Genomic DNA, 26,837 nt, shown 5'->3' on the forward strand with positions numbered 1-26,837 from the left:
GTCTTAATGGTTGGGAGAAGTACAAGGAGTTCTTAATGTCTTCCTAGGCACACAAGTGTGTGTCCAAGAAATCATGTAACCTGCAGTCTAATTATGCCCCTAAACAAAGTTTACATTTTCGAGTGCTCAGTCAGTCAGCTGATACAGGCATTTAAAAAAGGCACGTATACTGAAACAATCAGAATTCTGTTACTACAGGGACAGAGTCCAGTGGCCTTCATGGAAGCCTCTACCTATTTTAGATCTTGGTGTCTAGAGATAAGAGTAGCTATTACTTTATGGGGAGGAAGGATTTGTTTACTCTTGAGCATCTGAACTCAGCCTTTGTTACCAGTGGTTTCAGAGCTGTTAATTTCCCATGGTGAAAGCTCTTTTCACCAGCACAATCAGGTTATCCTGAGCTGAGGATGTTTCACTAGTCTCATTTGTCTCCAGTATTAATTCTGTGCCAAATTCTTGCTTCCTAGGTCAGTGAAATGTTAGAGAATCTCATCTCGATCTTAGCGAGAACAGTTACAGGCTGCTTTATTATATTGAATTGTTCCTTAATAGTTATGGATAACAGGACAACCATGTAGAAAGTCCCTACTTGATAAACAGATTGGGGGTTTGTGACTTTCAGTAGTTAAAATAGATGCCTTCCTGAGGCTGGTATTTATTGTAGCTAAACTGTGTTTAATTTAGTGTTCCTTGCACCTTTAAAAAGTGCAACCCCTTTAATCTATTGTCTTTAAAAGCATGTATTAGATGTCAGACAACATAAAGGCAGTATGTAGAGATAACCCTCATGTAAGTGATGGTTCCAGTCATCTAGTGTATGGATAAAAGATTTCCAAGGCTATGTTACTTGGCAGTTCAACATGATCTAGCTGTTTGTTAATCAGAGAACACGAGAAGAACAAAGGATGGAGAACAAAAATGTTGAAAAAAAAGTGTTGTATAGCTAGAAGATGTACAGTGGGACAAGTAACACGGGGGTAGGATTGGATAAAGCAGTTATGGAAACAATGAGCTGTAAGAGGGCAAAATTTGTTTCACTTTGTTTCTTGTGACTTGAGTTTGTTGGTAAAGGGGATAACATTTTGTATTCAGGCAGAGAGCATGTTCTGTAAATCTCTTCAGTTACCCGTTCCCTGGGTGTCGCAATAGATTAAGTCGCTGTGTGATGATATGACACCGCCATCACTCGTCTTCCTGGGATATTGCTGGAGGCAACAACAAACCTGTGTCTTTGGCACATGTGAAGGAATTTAGTGCTTGAGGGGTTAAATTACACAGGCTCCCCTGTGGATCAGCTTATGCTTGGACAGTAATAATAGCAATAACATTAATAATAAAAATGCCAGAGTGAAGGGAGTGGAGGGGGAGCAGGGGGAGAAAAAGGCAGAAGAGTGATGGAAGATGGGCTGGGACGGTCGGGGGTGGGGGAAGGCAGGCTGGAGGATGCGTTTTGTACAGCAGGTGTCCCAGCTCCACGTCAGATGTCGTAGGAGCGAGCCTCTGCGACATGGACATGCCCAAATAGATGACACAAAAGCTTTGAGGGTGGTTGGTGGCTCTGTGTGTGTCTGTGCTCTTGCTTCAAGCCATGATATCCTAGGGCAGTGTAACAAGCAATTCGTGTCAGCTTACAGTAAAGATTATTGGTGTTTTCACTGGGGAAATATTTACACTCCATCTTCTTCTATTTTTAGCACTTTGAGCTTGCAGTCAGGTAGAAGGGCAGGTGGGGGAGTGGGAAGAGACCCATTGAGGGACACGTCTCATCCCTCAATTAGATGGACCTAAACCCCTAATCTTGCTTAGGAATAGCTGCTGATGCTAAGTTTTCTTCTTTCCCTTCTGGTTTAGTGGGATATTCCATTTCACTGCAGTATAGGTGATAGAATGGGATGTCAACTGGAATGTTTTGATTCTAACAGAAAGCATAAACGCATTTTAAGGAAGGTATTTTTACATAGGCGAGGCCTCCAGAAAGAAATCCACCAAAAGGTAATATAAGTGCAGAATAAAGTATTGGGGATTTTTGGTTTTTTTTTTTTTTTTTTTAATTCCTGGGTAGAAAAGCCATCACAGTAAAAGACAGCAATTTATTGCATTGCTGGGGGAAAAAAACCAAAAACCAAACTAAAACAAAAAACAACAAACAAAGAGAGAAATCTGAATTTGTTCTCTTTCAGATTTGTTGTTTATAATAATAATCCTTCTAGTGAAAAGGGCTAATTTACTCTTTCTATAGGAATATTTTAAGTGTGATTATCATAATATCACAGCTGCTGAAAAGGTCTAAAATAGGGCATTGACCTTGAACGTGTTCCTGCGTTTAGTATGTGGTGCTTAACATTCAAGAAACAATACAACTGCAACTCATTTATAAATGTATAATCTCAAAATGTTAACTCTTACTCTGTAAATACATGCCACAAGGATTGTAAAAAGCTTGCAGTATCCCATGAAGTACATGTGGTATTTTATCAGTGTAAATATGTATAAGATTTTCAAGATTTCTGCTGGGAATACTCCATAACTAAAGTAAGTTTTCCCTTTGGTACTGCACTAGTTTATGATTTAATTTTTACTGACATTCCACCAGTCATATTATTAGCTTCACAAAATGAAAGTGAAATAATCCTGTATTAATTAAACAGAGCAACTGAATTCCCTCAGTCATCTTATCCTTGGCTGTCTGAGACAGTAATGCACTTCAGTTTCTCTGAAGAAACTTATACTAAAAAAAGAGCTTGGGGTGATAGTGAGATATCCATATTGAAGTGTGTGCCTGAATTATCTTTAGGGAGGAGACCTTTTTTGGTGGGTGACAGGCAATGTGCGTGCGGTTCCCTTTTTCTGTTTTTTGTTTTTTGGGGTTTTTTTTCTTTTCTTTTTTCCCTTTCTTTCATTTAGTCAGAGGCTTTGGAAAAGGTGTTTTGTCAAGAGAATAATATTCATTTATAGCAGTGTGAACAGATTCTATTCTGTACCAGTGAAAGCAGTCATTTAAATACCCATACCCATGCCCTTGAAAATAAAACAAGGAGAAAATATGGAGTATTTATTTGAGACCAGATAAATTGAATGTAGTTCAGTAACATGGTAAGGCAATTGCTGTTATTTCACAGAGATATTTTTTATATGCTGGAACTGAGTGTAGCAGCAAAAGCTAAAAGCCTTGCTCCGTGTATTTGTGAACACACTGTGGAAAAGTTCTAAGGAGCATCAGAGATTGTGTTGTGTGAGCTTTTTTCCCTAAGATCAAAACAAAGAGTAATTAATGGTAAATACAGACTGAAGTAGCAGATGGCTTTTAAGTAATAATAACTTGACAGCGTTTGTCCAACTATGTTCAAACAGGTGAGCAGAATTTTGAACTTTTGAGGCATTAGTGTTTTTAAAAACTCATTAGCAGCATATCCAGGGGTGCACCAAGTGCCTTCCAGTGAGAAGCACAAAAGAGAAGTAGACAGTGGCAATACTGTTCTAATGTAAATATCACTGTAGCATAGAGTGAGATCACATCTGAGTTGTGCTTCTTTAGTCAGTGATTGTGAATAAAGAGAAGATCACATATTTGATGACACGTCAGTATTTATTTCAAACTCTTAACAATATGGTATTTTCCAGCTGGACTTTGAATAAGGTTCCATAGTGTATTGCGAATTTCTGTCTAAAGTTAACAGTATGCTTGTTCCCAAATAAATCCTCAGCAGCTACCAGACTTTCACATTCTTGCTGCTTCCCTGCTGGCTTAAGCTTGTTGCTCCTTTTGGTAAATACACATTTGACACAATGCACTGTGAGGCTTCTGTGAAGTGCCACTGAACCTTATTTCAGTTGCTTTGAGTGGTTGTGCTTTAAGAATCTGGCCCTTCTGATGCCTTGAAATGTCTGTAGTATTTAGATGTGAAGATGCTTAAAGATGTACTGTTTGGCACACAGGGAAAATTAGATGCACAGAGACATGGAAATGGAGATGCTGCTCAGCAATGCCCCTTGACTGGTACAGGCACTCCTGACGATTTTTCCCTTCCCCTCTCTTGATTCCATTACCACTGTTTCATATAGACTCCTTGTGGTAAGATTTTGCACTGTACATTTTGATAAGTTATTGCAGATGTGTGTTTGCATGCACGTTGTTATTGTGTATTCCCTGACAAAATTCAGTAAACTGATGCCTGGTTTACTTTTTTCCCTCCCCTACTACTGCTTTTATTTATTTCTACAGAAGAGCTTAAAATGAAGCTACAGTTAGCCCCAGTTTATTTGCTGCTGTAATCTCTTTCTTATCTTGGTTTTTTTTTTTCCTCCACTTTCCCCAAACTGATCTCTAACTGTGAAACCCAAGTTCAAGAATGTAGCTGGAATTCCAGGCCCCAGTCTGGTGGAGGTGACACTTTCAGTCCCTGGGGGAAGAAGCCAACTGCTTTGTTTATCAACATGCAAAGTACAGCACAGTATTTCTGGTTCTCCAAGAGGCAGCACTGGCAGGGCAGAGAGCTGCTTGCTTGGATGAAAGATGCTTGGTAGAAAACTAGCGATGGCTCACAGGGGGAGAGGAAAAATGCATTCATTATTTGGGAGTGTAGAGGAGGGTGGGGGACAACAAGCTCACAAGGTAGTGGAAACTATGGGAATGTGAAAACGAGGGCTTACAGGAAGACAGACCATGACAGAAGGAGAGACCATCGTGTTTCAGCCCCTGAATATAAAATCTTAGGAGATAATGAACAAAAGTAGGAATGAAGCTAACCTGTGCTTTGGTAGGTTTCAAAGTGGATTAGCTGTCAGATTTTAAGGAAGGTGTATTCCAAGGAATGTAATACAGAAAAGTGACCGTATCAAATCACACATTTACAGGGATTCATTTATGGGTGATTTTTATGTAAGAAAAAGACATACACATGTATTGAAAGCATTTTGGAATAAAAAATATTGAAAAATAGATATTTTGGGTATAAATTTATGAACAGACATACTCATGTACCAAATCTACACACAGAGATATTCAGTACAATGTATTTGTATGTTTTGCTCATGTGCACATGTAAATCAGTTTATAAGACTTGTATTTTGAGTATATAGTCATACAGATAACTATACATAAAGACATCATATTCAAGTTCGATTTGATTCCAAAATCTACATTTATCAAATTGTTACTTAAAGAGGATGTTCTAACACAGTAACATGATTTAATGCCTCTCGTTTTAAAATTTGGTAAAAACTGCTATTTTTTTTTTTTCGTCCCTGATGCTTCTACAGAGTATTTAAATTTTACTCTATATTTCAGAGCTTTTTAATTCACTGCTCACAAGCAAATTTACATCTTAATTACAGAGATCACATTTAACAATATAGACAGCATAATGCTACTGGTAATTAAGCTTTTACTACCTGCTTTTATATACAGTGGTCTGAGATGTAGTTTTGCTGTGTGAGTTCTGATTCCGAAAATTGCAAGTATTTATACCAGTTTCGTAGGAAGCAGGCCCAGTCTTCACATAAGGTTAAATACAGAACACTGGAATCTCTTTGCTGTAAACATAGACAAACATGTCTATTGAACCTATATATGTTGGAATTTGGTCCTGTTTCTGTTTTTTTTTTTTTTTGTGTGTGTGTGTAAAATGCTGTGAAACAGATCTGGAGAGGGCATTTCTGTTCCCATTTGTGAATGGTATTACTGCACTCTAGGGTTCGCACTGATTTGTTTTGATCTAAAAGACTGCCAATTGCATCATGTTAGGGCTCCAGTCACAAAAGATCTTATAAGAGTTGAGCTGCATTCTAAGAAATTACTGTCTTTCCAGTGTTGGTTTGGTTTTTTTTCTGGAGAAAAACAGCCTGCATCTGTTTTCACTGGTAGGGGCAGAAACGCTTTGAACCTGGAAAATATGTATGGTGCTTTAGTTGTAATATTAAGTAAAGGTGGTATCTTTTGAAAAAAAAAAAAAAAATCATCCCATATTCATTACCGATCCTTTTAAAAATGGGATATATGCATGTGTTTCAGTGCAAACAGTGTCCCTAATGTCCCTAAATTTGAATATGGTCATAGTGTTGGAACAAGTTTAATCAGGAATTTTTCATATAACCAGAGAACAACTCTGAGCTGGCTGTAAGCAGTGTTTTGCTGGAACCCGGCTTGGTGATGTTTATGCAGGCTTGCCTATAGGGCTATGTGCTTATTGTCCCTTTAGTTCAGCAAAACTTACTTTACAAAAAACCCAAACCCCCAAACACTGTAGAGGTCTAGGCACTCTCTCAGATTTACTAATGCAGAGCTATTCCAGTGCAGCCCTTATCTCATTAAAATGAGGCAGGCTGAGTTGGTACACTAATCCCTGCACACTAACAGAGAAAATTGATCAGTTCTGGATCTTTTCTCATTTCTAAATATACACATTTAAACATCCAAATATTCGCACAGGGACACATGCCTTATATATATACACACAACCCCCCCATGTTACGATGGCGCTATAACCTGTATAGGAACACGCATACCTGTATTGGCTCCCAGTAGCACCCATTATGTTAAGGGCTGGAATTGAGTGCTCGTTTTGTTAGGAACGTATTTTTTCTTTCTTTTTTCTTTTTGTTTTTAACTAAGTAGAAAAGGAACCTTTAATTTTTAAATAGGAAATTATATATCTCTATATTAGATAGTTGTTATAATTTTTATATGTTTTTATGTATGCTATCATATATACATAGTCAAATTCCAGCCCGCTCCCCCTCCCTTTTCCCCCCAAAAGTAACTCGCATGACAATGAAAAGTTGAGTTACCCAGAGGCTTCGGCAGGCTGCGCTTGGCGTTATAATTATTTGTTTTTCCCCGGCGCCGAGCAGTTCCAAAGGTTAGGGAAGCGGCGTTCAGGAGAGCGCGCCGGGAGCCGAGCCCGGCTGCCGCCACAGCGAAACGCCACGACCGGCAGCGGCGGCGGCGGCGGCGCAAACTTCATCCTCTACCTTTGCGCGCAATCCTTAACCGGGAGCCTGCCAAGGTACCTGCCGAAGTTGGGGCCGGGCGGGAAGGGAAGGCGGGCGGGAGGGAAGGAGGGAAGCGGAGCGGGCAGACCCCGCCGGTCGGTCCGGCGGCGCGGGCACGTCCGCGGGCTCTGCCCCGGCCGCCGCCGCCGCCTCAGGCCGCTCCCCCGTCCCCACCCTCTACCTGCCGCTCGCCCCGCGCGCCGGGCCGCCCCGGCGCCCCTGGCGCCTGATTGGCCGCGGCCCCACCAATCGGCCGTCCCCCCGGGCCGGGGGATGCATATGTACAGCCCTGCTGCATATTCATGAGCTCCGCGCGGGGCTTTAAGTCCTTGATTAGGCGCGCGGGCGAGCTTTTGGTCCCCGCCCGGCCGCCGCCGCCGCCGCCGCCGCCGCCGCCGCCGCGCCCGGAGCGCGCCTGTGCCAAGTGCGCGGCGCTCGGCCACGGAAACTTTGCTTTCACCGCGGGGGCGCACGGAGGATGGTCGCCGGGCGCACATGGATTCGGTAGAACTTTGCCTGCCGGAGCCGCTCTCCCTGCACTACGAGGAAGAGTAGGTACCGCTCCCCGCCCCCACCCCACCGCCGCACGCCGCCTGCCCCAAAACATGACAGGCGCCTAAGACGCCCCTGCAGGTAACGCTGCGCCGCGGCCGCGGGCGGGAGCCGGCCCGGGGCGCTGCGCGGCCGCTGCGAGCCGTGGGGGGGGCCGAGCGGGAGGCGCCCGGCGGAGCGGTGCTGGCGGCGGGCGAGCGCCCGGCCCCGCGGCCGCCCCGGCGCTCGCCGTCTGACAGGTGCGCCGGCTCCCCTGGCAGCGCCGGCGGAGAGGCGGCGGTGGGCGGGAGGGAGCCCGCGCCGCGCTGGGGCGCCGGCCGGGAGCGGCCGCCGGCGCGGTGCCCGGTGCGGTGGCGGCCGCCGGTGCGGTGCGAGCGCCCTGCCCGGGGGCGCCGCTCCGGACCCGCGGCGTCAGCGGCCGGGAGGGCGGCGTGGGGCACTTGGCGGGGTCCGCGCCGCACGGCGTGTCCCTCCCCGCGCCCGCTTCTCCCTACAAAAGGCAGCCGAACACACTTTTTAAGGAGCCGCAGTTCTTGGCTGGCACTTCTCAGCTACCTGGCGGAGTGACTCCGGTGGAAAGCGTGGCGCCCAAACAGAACCGGGCGGTCCGGGGCTGAGGAGCGGCTCCTGGACTTGATTTCAGCCCGCAGCCGGGATTAAATATTAGTATATCTCGGGAGCTGTCACCGGTTCATTTTTCTTCATGTCGAGCCACTTACGTCGCTGTGCCCTGGTGTTAGGCCGGGAGTGACAGGAGCGCCGAGGAGAAGCCCCGGCTGGCAGCCAGCATCGCCCCAGCCGCGGCCGCGGAGAGGCTGCACGGAAGGTGACAGTGTACTATAGGTAGATGCCCACTAGCTGTCCTTGCTGCCTGCACAGTGCATGGCTGGTGGTAATTAAGCCAGGCATGAAAAGTGAATGCCGTGATCGCATGTTAGGGACATAATATGGGAAGTAACAAATAGCCTGGCTCACAGGAATATAGTTTGGGAAGGGGACGCGGGGAAAACCCACTGTAGTGTTTTGGGGGTGAAGAAAAGAAAATAAACAGAGGTAGGGTGCCCCCTCAGCTATGGTTTATAGGTCAGCGCACTGTATATAGTGTAAGGTAGCTTCGTAATGTAAGAGTGCAGTTTCCATAGCTTTTACTAACAGTGACACGTTTTTCATAAAATACATAAAAAGACGATAAGTTGAATATTCTATGGTTTTTGGGTGGGTTTTTTTTGTTTTTTTGTTTTTCTTTTTTGTGGATGTTTCAGCCCCCCACCCCCCCAAAGGAGCTTTCTTGAATTTACCTTCTTACAGCTAATTTGAATGATTAGTTTAGATAAGCCTCTTAGAGTAGATGCATTTAAATGAAATCGGGGCACATGTCTTTTTGGCTCTGGTGCAAGATTCAGACTAATTTTTTTCTTCCTCTGGCTCAATTAAAAGTAATGTTAAAACACTCCCAATATATTGTCTGAGTGCAGGGCTGGAGGCATGTGGGATTGAGTGGACACAGAGGAAGAACTAACCTTCAGAAACATATCTGCTTCTCCATCTCAGTTAATAAACACCAGAGTTTTACACATTGTTAATATCCATAGTAACTGTGGTTTGACTACATACTGTAACATGCATGCGCGCATGTAAGCATAAGGACATACAAATAGATGTAGGAGTTTCTGCAGTTCTCATGCATGAGGGTAGAGAGGATTCAAGCTAAAAATTGTCTGAACATTTTGGGAGTGCACAGACATCTGTCTGACCATCACTAGGTATGCTTTGATTTTAAGGCAGAGCTTGTTAAAGAATGCAATAACTTAAAGCCAGCTGCAGTCTTAGCTTTTTGCTCTTTCAGCAATAACAATAGCATTAATAATTACTAATAGTTAATAAGCTAACAGATGCAATAAATATATCTGCTCATTTTGACATACGTGTCAGTTTAATAATTTTAAATGAATCACTGCGTTCATAACGGGAAATCTCCTTCAACCTCTGATTAAAATGTAACGTTGACTAAAGGATTATAGAGCGGACTTAATTTTACTGACTGTTTTAACAGTTGTCACAGCTGTTGGAAGAAGGAAAGGCAATTGAAACACTCCAGAAGAGCAGGGGGGGTAGGGAGGGGAGAGAACAGGAGTAGTTTAGTAAATTTAAACATGGTCTCTGAATGCCAAACATAGAAAATTGAGGAGATTTGTAACTCCAGAAAGCTTCTGAACGCTACATTTGCGTTCTGTGGCTCACTGTGTTTCATTCATTTGAACATGTAGCTGCTTTCCCAGTTTCTCCATTTAAAAACATGCAATAGTGTTTAAATGTGAAACAAATTCATCTGTTCCCGTGCCTAGATTTTCATCTTACAACACAACCGATAGAATACGCAGATGACAAGAAATAAAGGTTGCGTAGAATGGCTGTAACATTTAAAAAGTGGACATAGGTGTCACATCATGTGAGTACTCCAGTGCAGTGATGGTTGGTATACATATTTTATATTTTTCTAACCATTCTCATGTTGTGATGTGGGAATGGTCTGTGGAGTCACCCTGTGAGTCTGGCCGGATTATGTTTGTGTATGGATGAATATGAGTGTGTGTGTGTTATTCACGTGTACATATATTTGTGTGTTTGTGTGTGTGCAAGGTGATTATGTGCTAAACATAAAAGAGTTTATGTCAGTTTCACTCTTTAAAATATTTTGGCATAGCTTCTAATTGCTGAAGAATTTTTTTAGAGGTGTCTTTCATTTGTAAAGGCAGGAAAGGGGCAGGCTGAAGAGCGCTTCTTTGTGAAGTGGGAAGCAGCACTTGATTCCACTCCACGGTTTCTCCAGGCTCTGAAAGTCTTTAACCTCGCCCGTTTGTCTTATTAGATAGCTTGTTACTGAGAAATAAAGCCCCAGGCTGATGTTCCAGCGGGTACCCGGTGTGTGGGGTGGCACACAACCCTGGGCAGGCGTACAGCCCCTGCCTGGCCTCTCCCAGGGCTCTCCCCTTGGGCAGCAGGCAGGCCTTGGTCCCTTCTTCCTTCCCTGTTTCCGGTCGTAGGGCTTTGCTTTTTTTCATTCTGCTACACTGCTGGCAAGTTTTTGAATCCTGCAGAAAGTATAAAGGATTTGTGCTGAAATGCCTGTCTGGAAGATTTTCCTTTACTGGGGCTTGCCCCTCTTTTAGTGATGGGTGCTCATTTTAATGTGTTTATGGTTGTGCTCTTTTATTTACTGAGCCTGGTGCGTTGCAGCGGTAATTAACCCGTGTTATTAGCAAAGCCCTTGTGGATATCCATTAATTCTCTCGAATGGCTGATCATTTTTTTCGTACTTTCCCCCCCCACACCCCGTTTATTCCTAAGAATCACTGTCCTTTTTCTCACAGACCTTAAGCTTTTAACATTTCCTACAAATTTCTTTTTAAACTGAGGTAGGTAGAAGGGCATCATCCCCATAGTTCCATAATAAAGAATAACTATTGTCTTAACAAACTGTTTTCAAAGATGCTAATGGGAAGCAAAACAACTGTGAGAATCTGTAGGGAACAATTTATTTAATTATTATTTTTCAAAACACATGCTTAATGATAAGAAAAGAGATAAGAATTTCCCTAGCTTTTTTTTGTGTAGCTGCATCAGCTGCTGTGAATATTTTAGTGTTCATATTTTAATCAGATTTCAACTTAGTTAATAGCACTTTGGGCATTTAAAAAATATTGAGCCAGCAGAAAAATACTTGTGCTTGCACTGCTGAGAAAAGATAAGGGCCACCTCATTAGCCAACCCTACTTTTGCAATTAATTTCAAATACATGGTGCTATTCATCAAATAGAGAAGGTAACTTGTCTATGATAATATTTAACAATACTTGAAGCCCACTTTACTTAGAGTAGCTAAAAAGTATGATATGTCTATTCTCACAGATGTCAGTCCACACACTATGCTGCTGTTTCTGTATGTTACAAAGTTACAGTAGAAAAATTATGGTATAAAATATAATATATTCATGAGTAAGTGACAAGATTATTCGTTTTGCAGAACAGTTTTTAAAGGACTGACCCTGGGCCTACAGGGAGGTTGCTTGCACCTTTGTGGAGCTATAAGTAGGAATGAAAAAATGCTTATTTGAACCTTTCAAGGAGGTATATAAGATAATTATCTTTTTGCGTAGAATAAATAAAATGCATAGGATAAGTAGGAAAAAAATACGAAAGCAATTCTTGCTCCTATTGAAACCTGAAGTAGCCTTTGTCTATAAGATAAGCTTTGCTATGAATTCTTTTTCACAGCAAATTCATGAAGGGAAGAAACAATAAAATGTTGATCCGTTACAAGTGCATATGAGCCTCACGCTACTGAGCTCTCTAGAGGAAATCTGTGATTATGCTGGGCCAGTTTGTTCAGTTTTTATCTCTTTTACATCCACTGGCCTTGTATTAAATTGTCATTGTCCTAAAGCACATGAGAGAGAAATGAATTGCATTTCTCGACATGCTCTGACAGTGAAATATTTGGCCTCTCTGTCTCCAATCATACTCATATGTATGTTTGATAGTGCAGGGATGACACCAACAGTCGCTGCAGCTTGACACTCCACTTATTACATGTTCTTTTACATTTCGTGTATCGTCTTTTCGGCTTCACTTAGGTAGTCATACATGCACAGTCGTATCTGTAGCAGCATGTACGTACGTGGTTTGGTTTTGTTTCCATTTTATGTGAAATCTTCCATCTGTGCACAGCAAGTTTTGTGTTCAAACACGTTTATATGCATGCCTCTGTGTGTGTTCCAGGTGTATAGTGTATTCCTTATGCAGTTTTGGCAATGTACATCTATTGTTGTGTGTTAGCCACAGACATATACACAGTAAGTATATATATATATATATATGCAGAGCTATATAACTTCCCTCTGTGCAGTTGCTTGTCAAAAAGCAGCTGCCTTTATGTGGTTTTATGTGTTTTTTTTCTTATCCACGAGAAGAGAGCTGGCTAGCAATGTAAAGTATTTACACCTCATTTTATATCAGATTCTCCATGTAATCTAGCAGGTTTTGTATTGTACTCACAGTTTTGCTTTTAAAAGATGCTGTATTTTTTTATAAAATTCTTCTCTTCCAAGTAAAGTAAATGAAAAGTCCAACATTTATTCACATTACTGTAAGTTTTGGCTGTCAAACAGATATTTATTTTTTCAGCTAAATATATCTTTGGACACACAGTTATATTTGCATCTAAAGACTGTAATTATTTTTAGGGCAGAAGCCTCCTGCATATGGTTGTTAATATACATCATGATGTCCTCAGACAAAAATATAAAATACATACTCAATTTTAATGGTCCTTAGTCCTCTCCAAAAGTCCTATGGTTGTGGGTTTTTTATTTTCTTCTTTTGTTATGGTTCTGTTGTCCAGAAGTAAAAATACCATGAAACATTAAAGAAAAATATTAAACTGAATTGTATACTGCTATTTCAGATAGTATTGCTTAATTATTCTTTAAAGGACTTGATACTGCTTTTTCAGTAGCACTTTGGAGAGTAACTTCTATAGGACATTGCCTTTTGACTTCTGTGTCTCATGAAACAATTTATGTATTTTCTGTGTTACAGAAGCTTTAAATCTCTTGGGTTTGCTTACATAATGCTTGTAATGTTTTTCAGTTAATTTGTATTTCCTTCAAACGAAGGGTTTTGCACTTTGCTGTTCCTTAATATAGCAGGTTTGCATCAAAGGGAATCTTATCTAATTTCCAATTATTTTCCTCTTTTAAGTAGCATAGCTTTTTAATCAGAGCATCATTACCCATTTCTTTCAAAATTGAAATAAAAATTATTTTTTCACTTCAGCTTCTTGTACTTGCTAGAAAAAATGTCTGTTAACAGCCTAATGAAAGTTAGAGCGATATAAGTACCCTTACAGAGTATAAAACGAGCATATGCTGTTTTTCTTTACCACTGAATGTCTTATTCTTACCGTGGGTCACCATCCTGAATTTTTATGTCATCGAGATGAAATTTTCTTATTTAGATAAAAATGATTTACATGATAAAGCAAAACAAAAAAAACCCCACACAAAACTTATTTTTTTGTGACACTAATACAGAACCTTAAGTATGAAATTGGAGGAGGATCGCCATATACTGTGGTAAGTTAGTATAGCGGGGTGTATGAAATGGAGGGGCCTTGTTCTCGGTCTCATCAAGCCATTTATAATATCCTTGTACAAAACTGTGCACATTTATTTATATTATAACCTGCTGAAATGTGATTGGTTACCCTTACGCACATGAGAATAGTCTAAATATATCCTTTTATCATACAATGAAAATTATATTCTCTTTCCCTGGGTAAAAACTCTTTGCAGCTTTGAGCTGCTGTCTTTATATGGGAGGCAGATTCTCTTAAAGGGTTGTATTCTGAAACCAGACTTTAAGATAAAATGATATGGGGTTTTCCAAGTTATTACTCCGTAGCGTAGTGTAGATGTCTCTTATCACTCTGTGTGTTTTCATGTTGCTATAAGTGAAAAAAAAACCCTGCACATCTCCTTTTCATCATTTTGATTGGAACTACATACCATATGTAATGTGTTTTGGCAGCACTTACCTAGCCAAAGAAAACAAATTAATATTAGCCATGCTGAGGGGTGTCAGAAGTATCACAGATGTGTCGATTTAGCTTTGCTCCATCACACACTCTTTCCTTAAACAACTGGTCAAGCTGTTGCAAAATGTAGTGTTGGCTACAGTGAGATTCTAATAGGTGTGATCAGAGATTGATGGCTTTGGCAAGTTAGAATGAGAAGATGATGTGGAGTTGCTGTTGCTTGTTTTGAATGGCCTCAGAAAAAAGCCCCAACCCTAAACAAACAAAATAAAAAAAAGAAAAATTAAAAAACCCTAAAAATACAATTAAAAAATTATAAGCCAGTCGTGTGCACACACACCGCCACCCCCCAAGCCAGCTAGATATGAAACAATTTAAAGTCCTGTAGATGTAGAGATGCTGCTGAGTGAAATGAAAAAGTCATATCTAAAATGTACTGCTAGCTTGTTCCTAAGCATTTCCGAAATTCCTTCCCATATAGAGGTACTAGGATGGGTGGGGAGGAATTGACTTGTTTTATTCAGTCTATTCTTATCTGTGATATTGCTGCTCTTTCCCCCTTTCTCTCTATTTCTGGATTTTGTTTCTAGAGCTGTTTTTGGAAGAAACACTTTTTTCAATCTCACACATGAATATTTTTAAGGAAATACAAAATAGGAAAATCTAGTAAAAACAATAGTTAACAAAATGGTGAAATCATACTCTTTTATGTACTCTTTGCAGAGTACTACTGGCAGTTTGTGTAGTTTTCCATATATTGAAAATGTAAGAGAAAGGATCAAGCAATTTTCTGTGTATTCTTTATTTACTTTTAAATTTTTTTTCTGTCTCCACATTGGCTGTAGGATGTGGTTCCTGTCTTTGTGAAGGATGAATGCCAGTGTCCTTTTGTGTTTAAGTTGTTATTTTATTGCTTTAGGTGGACTGTGATATACTTGGTTGGCAAGTATTAATGCTAAAATAGTTTTCAGAGGTATTAATTTCAGCAAGTCTGTGAAGCTTTCTCCTGTGCAATTGTTTTTTCACTTTTAAGGAAAAAAAAAAAAGAAAAAGCATGTAGTTAAAAAAAAAACCCTAAAACTCATGTGCCTTCTAAAACAGATTTAGTGTGCGTTTCCAAAGCAAATGCCTGTGTATTGCTAGCAAAATTATCTTTGAAGAATGGTAAAATTCTTACAGCAAAAAGTGGAATTTTTTTTTCACCCCTTACCATGGTAGTTTAATGCTCTGTGAATGCAGGGTGTCCTCTACTGAATTATATTCACTTTTCCATCAGTGAAAGAATTCCCTGTCAGTGTTCTTAGAGCGGCCACCACCATGATGGGACGGATGAGATGTTCTGAAGTGGCACGAAATGCTACGTCTGCAACCAGCTGTTCCCCTCAGCATTAAAGGGGTGACACTGGGATTCCCCATCGCTGGGTAGCATCCAGGGACACCCCGTGGCTCTCCTGGCAGGGGCCGCTCGGGCCCAGTTGGTGCTGGGCGATATTTCGGGCGCGGAGCAGCCACTGCTGGTGGCTGACATTGGTATGAATGACACCTGTCCCATCAATCACCAGGCCCTGGTGTCACAGATGGAGAAACAACAATCGGCCGCATTACCCGGCGCTGCACACTTGGCTTAGTTCGGCTCATTGTTCTCCCACAAATCTCGAGGATGGCTGGTTCTGCGCCGGGAGCCCAGGCAGAGGCGCGGGATGGGCTCAGGTGGTGGCACGGGCCTGCCCTTCGCTGCTCCATCAGAGGTACTCAGGGAAAGGCTGTCACTGGGAGGGGGCGGTGGGAAGGAGCCTCCACGCAGGGGCTGGAGCTTCAGCTTCCAGGAAGGCTGCAATTAATCAAAGAGCTGAAACTCAGGATTTCTCCTGGCGTTCCAGAAGTTTTCATTTTGTGAGCCGAAAGCGCCCGGTGCGCAGCCAGGTTAACATTTAACTCTTCAAATCCTGTGCTCTTCCTGGGAATACCCTGTCACCCTGAGGAGAATGAAGGGGATACTGTGCCTGTTTCCTATGGATGTGCAGCAGCAAAATCTTCAAAGCTGTAGCCCTTCCAAAGTAGTTGGGCTGATATTATTCCTCAGTAGTTAGCACTGAAAATTCTGTATCTGAGACACTGAATGAAAAGGAGAGTTGCCAAGAGGCTTTTTTGGAGGAGAGTGGGGGATTTGTTGTTTGTTTTTGTGGTGGGTCTTTTAGTGCCAGGTGGATGTTGGATCATGAGAAATCACTGTCTTGTTCCGGACACAACCAGTAAAGGTATTTAAATGCCTTCAGACACTGTATCCATTTTCCTTTCTTTCTTTCTTTCACTTTCTCACCCCTTGCAAATCAGAGACAGTTCTTAGAGGACAGGAGAATAAAATAAACAAAAAAGTAAATAGAAATGATTTTTTTATACTTGTAAGGCCTGTGTCAGATCTGTTTTGAATGCATTTGAAACCTATTGCTTCCACACTCTTTTCCAAGTAGTACCAGATAAATGCCTGTGAAATATTGAGAGGGAAGTGATCATTCTTCACAAAATTCTTCTCATTTTTTCCCTTCCTATGTCTCTTTTGTGTTAAGCACTACGGAGTGACTATTTTTGTTGTAAGCTCTAATTCACTGATGCTGGTATAGTTACAACTAATGTGCAGCAGAAAACCTGTAATATGCTAGAAACAGGCTAGAAACAAGCTGAAGACACAGCTTATGTTTGATTGTGTGTAAATACAGTTAGTTAGTTGGGTTTATCTGATAGCCTGGCAGAAAGAGAGAGGAGCAGTACAAACTGTTTTCAGTAACTCTGCTGTTCATACACCTGATAAGATTGAGAGTGCTTTTGAACTACTGATATGCTTTGAATAAGAAAAGAATAATCACATCCATTGGCACCGGCTTATCAGGAATGAAGTAAAATGCCAGCACTTTTACATTAGCAAAAGTAAATGTTTTAGACACTTTGGGCCTTTTTTCCATTTAAATTAAATAGCAGGGTGCTTTTGAGTGTGCTGTAATGAATGGAAGGATTTATTACCTTGACAAAATTACAGGTGAATGTGTTGAGAGAGGAGTCCTCGGCAACAATAACAGCTCTTTGATAAGTGGCTACATCTATTCATGCTTTTGGTACGGAAATGCAGCAATTTTATCCTTTCTTGCTTTGTGAAGTGCAGTGGGTAACTTGCGATGTGCAGTTCTTCATAGTGTAATGTGCTTGTGCAGTTTGTAACATACTGGCCATACATTTAATATTCGGTACCTAACACGGCTGTTCATAAAACAGTGCTTGGTCATTTACCAGTGTGTCCGCTGCCTTCGGTTGCTGTGTATTTTCATGTTTGAAAAAGAATGTATCTCAGAGCCTTTGCTGGGAAGGCAAGGTGTGATTCATCATTAACTTACCCCAGCAGGCATGAAGCATGCTCAGATGCACTATTATTTTCTCGAAGTTTGCTGATGTTCATTTCTGTACCCTTTTTAAAATTTTATTTCTAGGTTGTTTTTCTTTCACATGCCTACAATTAATTTTGGGATATTCAAATTTGATGAATGATAGTGCAAGAGCATATTTGATGGATTCTGGATTATTATTGATTACTGTCAATGAGATCACTGTGACACTTTGAAATCAATGATATGTGATTAAACCAAGGCTCCACTGTTCTATACATTAGGTAGCAGTCGGGAATTTAGGAACTGAATGTTCACGAGCTATAAATTGAGAAAATGTTCAGATTTAAATAGCCCTTTGTTTGGCATTTATTCACCAAAATAATGTTTCTTGGGAAAGTTAGTTTTCCCAAGTGCGAGCTTTCAGTAAAGGAAAGGTCATTGATTTAAGGTTTATTAAATTTTAGCTAAAAACAACTGGCTCCATTTGGGTGTAAAATAATTTAAGTACTTACTGCAGGCAACCTTCATGCTTTAGAGCTGTTGCTCAAAGGTTTCATTCTTCTATGAAGATGTCAACTGTAAATATAAAAATGCATCACTGAAAATGTAATGGTTTAAAGATTCTAACTGAAATAAAAATTCCTGCCTGGGGAAAGTACTATAATCAAAATAAAGTAGTCTTAACTTTTTTTTTTTTTTTCTTCTGTGGAGGCTGCACTTGAAAAGAGTGCTTCAAGGCAGCAGGTAGCAATGTTGGTAGGGAATGCCAATTTTTTTTTATTTATTTATTTATTCTCCCCCACAGATGATGATAGTCTATCTTTGGAATCAGCAGTACACTTCAGCCACTAATACAGGCAAAATGTAAGTTGATGCTGCCTGTGAAGTGCAGTATCCTGGCATTTAAGTCAACTTTATAATCTGGCAAAAACCCTACTGGACAATATTAAAATCTAACTTCTGAAGCATTCTTATTTCTGAAAGCTTTTTATGTCTTTTTGTGTCTTTTTAGCATATATTAGATTTCTTAAGAGCAGTGGCCTGGATGTACACTTGATGGATGACTGGGGTGGGGATTCTTCTTCCCCACTTGTCGTCCCCTCCCCCTTTCCCCCCCATAATTTTAAAAAAAGGTGTAATACTTGTGCATTAGGTAATGCTGCATCTGTTTGAAGAAATCTTTTCAAGTGCAGCCTCCACAGAAGAAATAAAAAGAAGTTAAGACTACTTTATTTTGATTATGGTGCTTATTATAGGAATACCACGGATGCAGCTGTTTGACAGAATTAACACGGAGCTTTTGTACCATTGTTAGCTAAGTTAGTAGAGATTTTCCAAGGTAAGAAGGACAGTCTGCTGTAAAGGTCTTGCTTGCATCTATTTGAAGAAATCTTTAGCTTCTACTGATAGTGGACTGATTAGAAAATAAATGGAAGGAATGCCATTCGTTTTAACAGATTTTGGATCAGTCTCTGTAACTGATTTTTTTAAAAAAAGAATGATTTGGTAGTATTTTAAAATAAATCAATGAAGAAATGGAGCCTGTGTCCAAGGACTCACTGCCAGGATGTGACATTTGCACTAGTATAGAGTTGCCTAAGGGAGTGTGACCAGGAAATACTAAGATTACCCCATAATATTTTCTGTATGAGCTTAAAAGCAGTGTTGGCATTATGCCCGTATCTTCAGTCTTGGGTTACCTAAAGAGGAGGTAGAAATCCTTCAGATGGAGATGGTAAGACAAAGTGAGACTGGCCCCTTTTTTACTTGGTTTTACATCTGAATTGCAAGAGAAGCTGAAATGCTGAATTTGCATAAAGGTTAATTTATGTTGGTTTGTTTCTAGTGATGAATTTGGGGTGTGAAGCTGTAACATGGAATACATACGTCTGCTTGATGCGTATGACCTTTTTTTATATATGCAGAAACACCTTGGTGTTCCTATGCAGAATTCAGAAATCACAAAGGATGGTCACTCAGTGTGTCTTTGCCTATGGAAAATAAATTTTAATAGGTGGAGAATTGCCTTGACTGGCCTCCAACCAACATTTTATTTATGAAAAGGTTTATATAGTGTTTGAGAGATATAGGAACTTGGCTCTTGGACAGAAAGCATTTTTCTCTTTGTAGAAAGAAATAGGCCAAGATGGCATAACAGGATAAAGGAGACAGAGTTTGCTCTCCAGGTATTCTAATGCTTGTTTATGTTATTTTAGTCTTATAAAGAGTAGCAGAAAGTAGATGTGAAAGTACTATGTACTGCCCTCCATTTTAGAGACTTTTCTAGTGCAAAACTTTGTTGTAGATAACAGTGCCTGCATCTGAGTCTCTGAGTTGGTAAATGTGCACGTGATTTCTGTCCCTGATCTCAATGCACATTTTGCTTCAATGTATTCACCCAACAAAAGGCTTCTGTTTTCATTTGGTTTCTGACCCTTGAGTTTCTTATTCTGCTTGGCTATGAACACCATGTCATTTCACACCTATTCCTTTAACCACAGATCACATTTTTGTCTTGGATAAAGCACTCAATTTTCTGTACAAATGAAGCCATAGGTGTGACTTTATGGCCTTTTTTTAATGCTTAAGTGTGTAGATCAGTGTTGAGATTAAGAAACAAAACCTGATTTCTACAACAGTAACATCTTGAATTTCATGTGAAAATATGTTGAAGGAAGTTGTGGTTTTTCTTTAATCTACAAAAGCCTGTTCCTGTAAAGGTTCACAAAAGGATGCATTATCAGCATTCAGTACTTCTCTTAGAGCAAAGCCTATTATTTTATTAGGCACAAAGAAAAAGGTGAGTTACACAGCATATATTTATAAAGGTTGTGTCCTTAACATTTGTCTCTAAGATTTGCTATCTGGAGAAGAACTCCTAGAAAAGCTAGGCATGAGGACTAAATATAAGCATGTGCACTTAAACCCCAGTTTTAAATTTCGAACAGTTGGGATTAGTAGAGTAAGGAAAAGGAAACAGGAATGTCAGGCCTTTCTTCCCCTTTACAGTTTTTGCACAGCAGTTGGGTTTTTGTTTCCACTTTAGTGATTAGTTTTTTTGTTGGACCTGGTGACGATTGTCTGGGAGCGGCACAAACCACAACCCAGCAGCAGGCTGCTAGTCAGCAGCAGGTGTGAACAACATAAAACAGGATTAATGCTGAACCAGAGTGTGCACTAAAAACAGAACCCGTGTTGGTTTTACAAGGGCAGTAAGATAGAAGCACTCTTCTCGTGTTTACTAAACAGTGTTTAGTGGACTATGTAAATGGCTCTGCTCAGCTGCAAAGGAATAAGTGCAAGAATTATTATGCATTTGAGATTTTTAAAGACACTTTTTCCTCCTTTAAGAGTGTTCCTCTGTTACTGTTAAACCAAAGGCAGAAAGGTAAATGTCAAGGTGTTCAAAGTTAGTGCTTCAGAACTGGAGCGGAGGGAAGGGAGGATGGAACGTCAGTGTTCAGTGTTTAAACTTTCTTAGTCACTGACATAGAGGGGGAGGTAGATTTTACTGTCTTTTTGAAATTACACCTTTGCAATTTAGGGTTTAATGTCTGCTTCTTTCTTCTGTACCCATTTCCTTTTAAAAGGCAGCTTTTCCATTCCTCTGTGTTTGCATATTTGGGAGCTGTTAAAACTGTGTATTTATTATATCCATTACATTCAACATCAAAATCTGCCTTCATTTATGCTCTGTATTATAAGTATTTTTCTCTTTCCCATTATTCCTGGAACAGGTTTGAGAAGAGATTTGTATCTATCAAGCTGCATTTACACTATATACATAGTTTGATTTGAAAAATAAGAAGACAACAAAAGAAAAGCAAAACAAAAAAATAACCATACCCAAATCGAAAAAACCCTCAGCAAAAAAACCTCGAACAAAAGAAAAAAACCAAACTCTCAGTTCCAAACCACTCCAAAACCAAAACACTAACCCACAAAAAACACAACTCATTTTTCCTGAAGTGGTAAGCATTTTCAGAAGTTCTGCAAACTCAGCCTTAGGAAAAATCATCAGATCTGTTTGCAGAGCTCTGAGGAAAATTTAATCCTCTTGAAAATCAACTTCATCTTATTTATATCAAGTCCAGTTTAAGTATAATTATGTCTTCTTTCCTATGATGTTCTTATGGGATTGGGATTCACAATTACTTTTCTCATAGGCCAACCAGAATGAAGTTTTTTTTGATCATTCAGTCTCCTTTCATCATGCTAGTTGCTTGCAAGTTGCCAGGTTATAGATATGAATTTATCCATGCTTTTTTTTTTTTTTTTCCCTTTTGGTTTGGGTTTTTTTGCTCTGAAATGCTTTTATGAACCATAGCTGCTTTTGTAGGGTCCAGATCATGTCTTCACGGACACCTCCGCAACTTGACTCTTTTTGCTTCAGGACATCCCTATACACCTCTCTAGAGAGGTACAGGTCTGATTTTTGAGGGGATACATTGGGATAGGATGAGAGCTTTGCTTATGCATGTTGTCCACAAGGCAACAGCAAGAATTACCCAAACAGGAAGATTGCATGCACTCTGGTTCAGAAATCTGAAGTTAAATAGAATTGAGTAGGTTTGTTTGAGAGCAAAAAATAGTCAAGAATTAATCTATTTTCTAAAACACCTGGAGCAGTCACTTTACCTTGTTAATTAGTGGATTTAAATCCATCATTAAAAGCAATTGCTTTAGTACCTACACTGTGAAAACATACCTAAAACCTTATAAAAGTAATGATTTCATTGTTTCTTATTGCATTTCCCCCTTCCACGTAGAGTTAGGTACACAGTTTCAATGCTAAGAATATACACGATTGTTTCAACAATGAGTTTTGATATTCAAAACAGAAGGCTTGGGAAATCCTAATTTTCTAATGTATTGATTTTTTATCACTAGTGAAACAAGCTCACCAACATAATATACATTTTGAATCCAAGTGTGGTTCTGTGATTGCTGCTCCAATAATGTGTGTGTTAGTGTTATGGCAACCTGGTGGTGGCTCAGAGGTTTAATTTTAAAGAGGATGTTCCTGCATGTTGAGAGTTCTGTTCATCTGTTGTTGCTGAGAAAACAGCTTATATCATCATAGTGAAATCATGACTTGTGTGATAGCATTTATAAAGTGCACTGCTTTTACTGGCCCTCTGTGATGCTGTAAACTGGTTACTATAGCTTGAACTGCTTTTGTGTACCTGGTAGTACATAGTTCACCGTTTTCAGGAGTTGCTGGTACCAAAATCGGTTGTGTAGGTTTATGAGTTTGCATGTATGATCCCTGGGTTGTTTGACCTTTTTATTTTTTTCTGCTCTCTCTTCCTTTTTTTTTTTTACCCTTTTTTTTTTCCTCAGAGGTGGTAATATCAAACCTTGAAGTTCAGGATTTTCAGTTAGGACATGTAAGCATACAGAAGTTGTGCTGCTTATCCAAAGTTTATCCTGAGTGCTTAACCTCTTTGGCCTTAGAATCAGGCTGGGCATCCCATGAAAGCAGTCTGTCCCTTGAGGTTTTCTGTAATTCCTGGTTTCTGCCAGGTCAGAAATAAACAAAAATAGACTTTTTCATAATGCTGCTATGTCTTCTCCCTGGGCCAGATGAATCTAGATGCTGTATTATGATGTTTATTATTGTTTGAGTCCCTAATGAGTGTGTTTAAATCCCTGAAGAGATAAGTTCTTGTTTGTTTCAGGTTTCCTTTGCCAGTTTGGACCAGTTCTCATTTACCCATGCAGGTTTATTTACAGTCAGTTTCTCTTTCCAGTTATACCAGTATGCTCAGGGGAAGCAGAATATCATACAGGACATGTCTCAACTCACACTTTTTCTTTTGCCTTCAGCATCATGGAAATGCTTATTCTGATAAAAAAAAAAAAAAAAAACCAAACCAAAATGGTATTTTGACTCAGTAGTTGAATGAAATTGCCAGTCAGTCCTGTACGAGGTACCCTGTTACCATTTAGTATCTATATTATGGAAGTATAGAGGCCCTGTCATGCTACTGTGTTTGGTGTACAGTGTGTAAATGCATAGGTAATTCCTATTCAAGGACTTTGCTGACTACGAATACAAGCAATTCATTAAAGCTGCAGAAAAGGGCACAGCATGCTTCTCTAATGTGGCAAGTCCAACCATACTCTCTATGTGTGCCTATGTAGTTGCATAAAACCTGTGTGTGTGATGTTGTATCTTTTATTTAAGCACACCAAGAAAGGCTACCAAGGAAGTATGGGTCTTTTTTTGCAGATCAACAGATATCTACCTGGTGTTTGAGGGAGAGGTGGGTGGTTTCATCTGTGTCATCTCAGAGAAGGTGAAGATAATGAGAAGGAGGTAGAGGTAGAAGCGCTGTGAGAGGAAGACAGACCAGGGAACAGCACAGGCTGCTGTCATTGACATGGCACAAGGGGTGGGAGAAAAGGTTGGAGGGACAAATCTGGATAGTACAGAATTGCATAGAGCATCTGACTGCTTACATTTAATACCTTTCTGCAATATGATTTTTAAAAATGGTCCTTGAACAGTGATTTCAGTTAATACACTGTATCAGTTGCCTGCTGACTTGAAAAAGAAAATGAAGTTAATTGCTTCTGCTTATTTGGACAGCTGTACATTTATAGAAAAAGGGCAGCTTCTGACATACAGTGATACTGGTGCCCGTCAAACTCTGCCAGATGTGTCACCAGATTTCTGTCTTTTTCTCTTTCACGTATTCTTGTTCAAAGCATGTATTATAATTTCGGGTTTTTTGTCTTACCGTCTTCTTCAGTGTATTTTGCCCAGTGTTCCAAAGAGGAAAGTATCACATGACATTGTTAATTTTTGCAGTCAAAGACAGACCTACTGCCTCAGCTTTAGTTTGCATTTTCCCTAGCAGTGTCAAAATATTTTGTAATAAACTTACTAGTTCTATATATCTCTTAAGATAGGTAAAACAGATTCAGTTAAGAAACATACTACATAGATGGAAACTGAGGCCTTGCACTGTAGATATACTAGGTATTAAAACTTAATCTGAAAACTGTGACCATGTAGCAGAAGATATATAGATTTATATATTAAAAAATGAGACTAGTTACCTGTGAAATAGTAGAGGTATTTGGAAGCTGAAGGAGAATCAAAATTTTTGTGAAGTCACGAGTTTAAGATCTTGATAAGATTTCGGGCCTGTTTTGTTTTATGTACAGCACTCAGGGGCTTGCTGGAGAATAGAGATGAAGTTTTCTCCTTTAAGGGAAGAGAGGGGGAAATGCTCCTTACACACTCTTAAATAATTGCATTTTGGTTAAGAAAGCAAATAAGCATCTGGTCATTTATTTAACTAGTTCCCACAGCATTGTACGTAAAGGGCTTTTTCCCCTCTGCGTGCTGCTTTCTGCTACACTGATGATAATGTACCTGGAAGGAAAAGGCAGCCCGGGCTGAGGCAGCCAGCGTCAGACAGGGCGGGCTGCCATCTGTCCCACCTGCTGCATTCATGTGTCCATCTGGTTACTGCAATAGCTCATTGCGGGCTTCAACAGAGCAACATTCAGGCTGAAAAGAAGGCAGTGTGAATTATTTAGGTAGCTAGTGTAAATAAAGAGAGGGGGAGATGAGCAAAGGAGGGGAGTTGTGAGAGGGAGAAAACACTCTCTTACTCCTAGATGCTTTGGAATGTGTTAATGCATGAGAGCGTTTGATTTGCATATAGATTTAGATGTATAGATCATTGTGAAGATTACAAGCCAATGAGTTTTATCTAGATTTAGATAGCTCTCAGCCTGGTTTGCGCATAAAATATAGCCAGTTTCAGGAGGAGAATCTTTGGGGACTTTAAACCTAAGTGAAACTGATGAAATGTAATGCTTTTAGGTATTAATTTAGCAGAAATAAAATATTTCCTTTAAGGGCTTTCTGTGCCCTTTGTTAACCAAGAATTTATAACTGCTTTGCATAGTAAGTGCTTTATACACACTGTGTGGTTTTGATTTGGTTATAGTTACATTTGTAGTCATCTGTACTCTATTCTAAGAGGAAAAGCAGTTGACAAATGCTTTTCCTTTTTATTCTCTCATGTTTATCAGGTGAAGATTAAATCCGGTCATCAAACAAATAATTTTCCAGTTGTCAGTGTATATATTGTTACACAGACAAATATATACATGCTTTTCTGCCTACCTGAACATGCACAGAACATGTAAATCTTTTAAAATATTTTTAATGGAGGTAAGAAAACAGAATTTCATAATTACAGTGGCCTTAAAAAAATAAGTAGGTTTATTTTCAAGTTGCTTGCTTGAATTTCAAAATGACCACCAGAAGATTTAGACTGTGGTGGATTATTTATTTCTAAAATTGAATTATCTTTAGAAAAGAAAAATCATTAATGCTTGATTTGAACATAAAAGTTCATCCTTCAGTTCTAAGCATTTTAATAATAGTCGTGCCATGTCAGATTTTTTTAAAATGTTTGCAACATTAGTCCAGTGCTGTGTTAAAAAAAAAAAAAAAATTTGGCTTCCGACTTCAGTATGTTTCCTAATGTCAGATTCTTTTTGCTTTCGAATTTTAAGTGTCACACATCCCTGGGCCAAAGAACAAAACCAGCATCATCTTAAGAGGAATCCTTGAAATTGTAGGAGGGTTTTGTGTCATTGTTTTGCTTGGGTTTAGATCTGCAGAAGAAAAGGACATGGCATCTTGAAATCCCAGCAGCCTGGCTACTTCTCTAAGATTTGCATGAAATTCAGCTGCAGCCTTCAAAGGGATTTGAGTGGATTGGATTCTTTAAGGTTAGTCCATGTCAAACCTATTAAGTTCAATTCACATGCAAAACCCTTTTTACGTTTTTTTTTTAAGCCAATAAGGCTCTAACTACTATTAAGGCGGCATGGTGTACTTGCAGTAGAGCGTCCATGGTAATGGATCACCCTGCTGGCACGTGTAACTAACCAATAATCCATTTTGTCATCTCTCAAATTAAAAGATCCGGTGTCCTGTATCTTCCTCAGATTGAAGAGGTACTGTTTGCAAAAGTTGAGGTCTGGAGACGATTTTGAAGTATCTGAGTCAGTTTGCATATCCATCTTATATCTAAAATGTGATTTCCCCCATTAAAGGAAGATTAATTTAGCCTTTGAAAGTAACTTAAACTCTATGATTCTTAACTTTCCAGGTCTTTGAGTTCTTACTCTTCCCATAGAGTTATTCCACTGTTAAGTAAGTTTAGGAGCACAGTATATGTGCTGTGGTGAATCGGGAGACATTGCAGGGGGGAAAAAAATGATGGAAATACTTTATGGTGTGTAAAAGGATTAGTGGCTACTTCAGAACTGCAAGGACATGGCTTTAAA

General features: G+C 39.9%; 1 protein-coding gene across 8 annotated transcripts in view; it reads left to right on the forward strand.

Annotated features, from left to right (window-relative positions):
* Window positions 1-26,837, forward strand: part of ESRRG (estrogen related receptor gamma) — a 374,892-nt gene that overhangs the window by 206,524 nt on the left and 141,531 nt on the right. Inside the window, exon 1 of one of the 8 annotated variants that reach the window (XM_039568396.1) lies at window positions 7,386-7,541. The exons of the other annotated variants lie outside the window; for them this stretch is intronic. Within the exon in view, the coding sequence (XP_039424330.1) occupies window positions 7,486-7,541 (56 nt within the window). The 5' untranslated portion in view covers window positions 7,386-7,485. Of the gene's footprint in view, window positions 1-7,385; window positions 7,542-26,837 lie in introns of those variants that run through there. 8 annotated transcript variants of the gene reach the window in all.

This window comes from Corvus cornix, chromosome 3 (assembly GCF_000738735.6).
Source record: "Corvus cornix cornix isolate S_Up_H32 chromosome 3, ASM73873v5, whole genome shotgun sequence".
In the NCBI taxonomy this organism is placed as follows: Eukaryota; Metazoa; Chordata; class Aves; order Passeriformes; family Corvidae; genus Corvus; species Corvus cornix.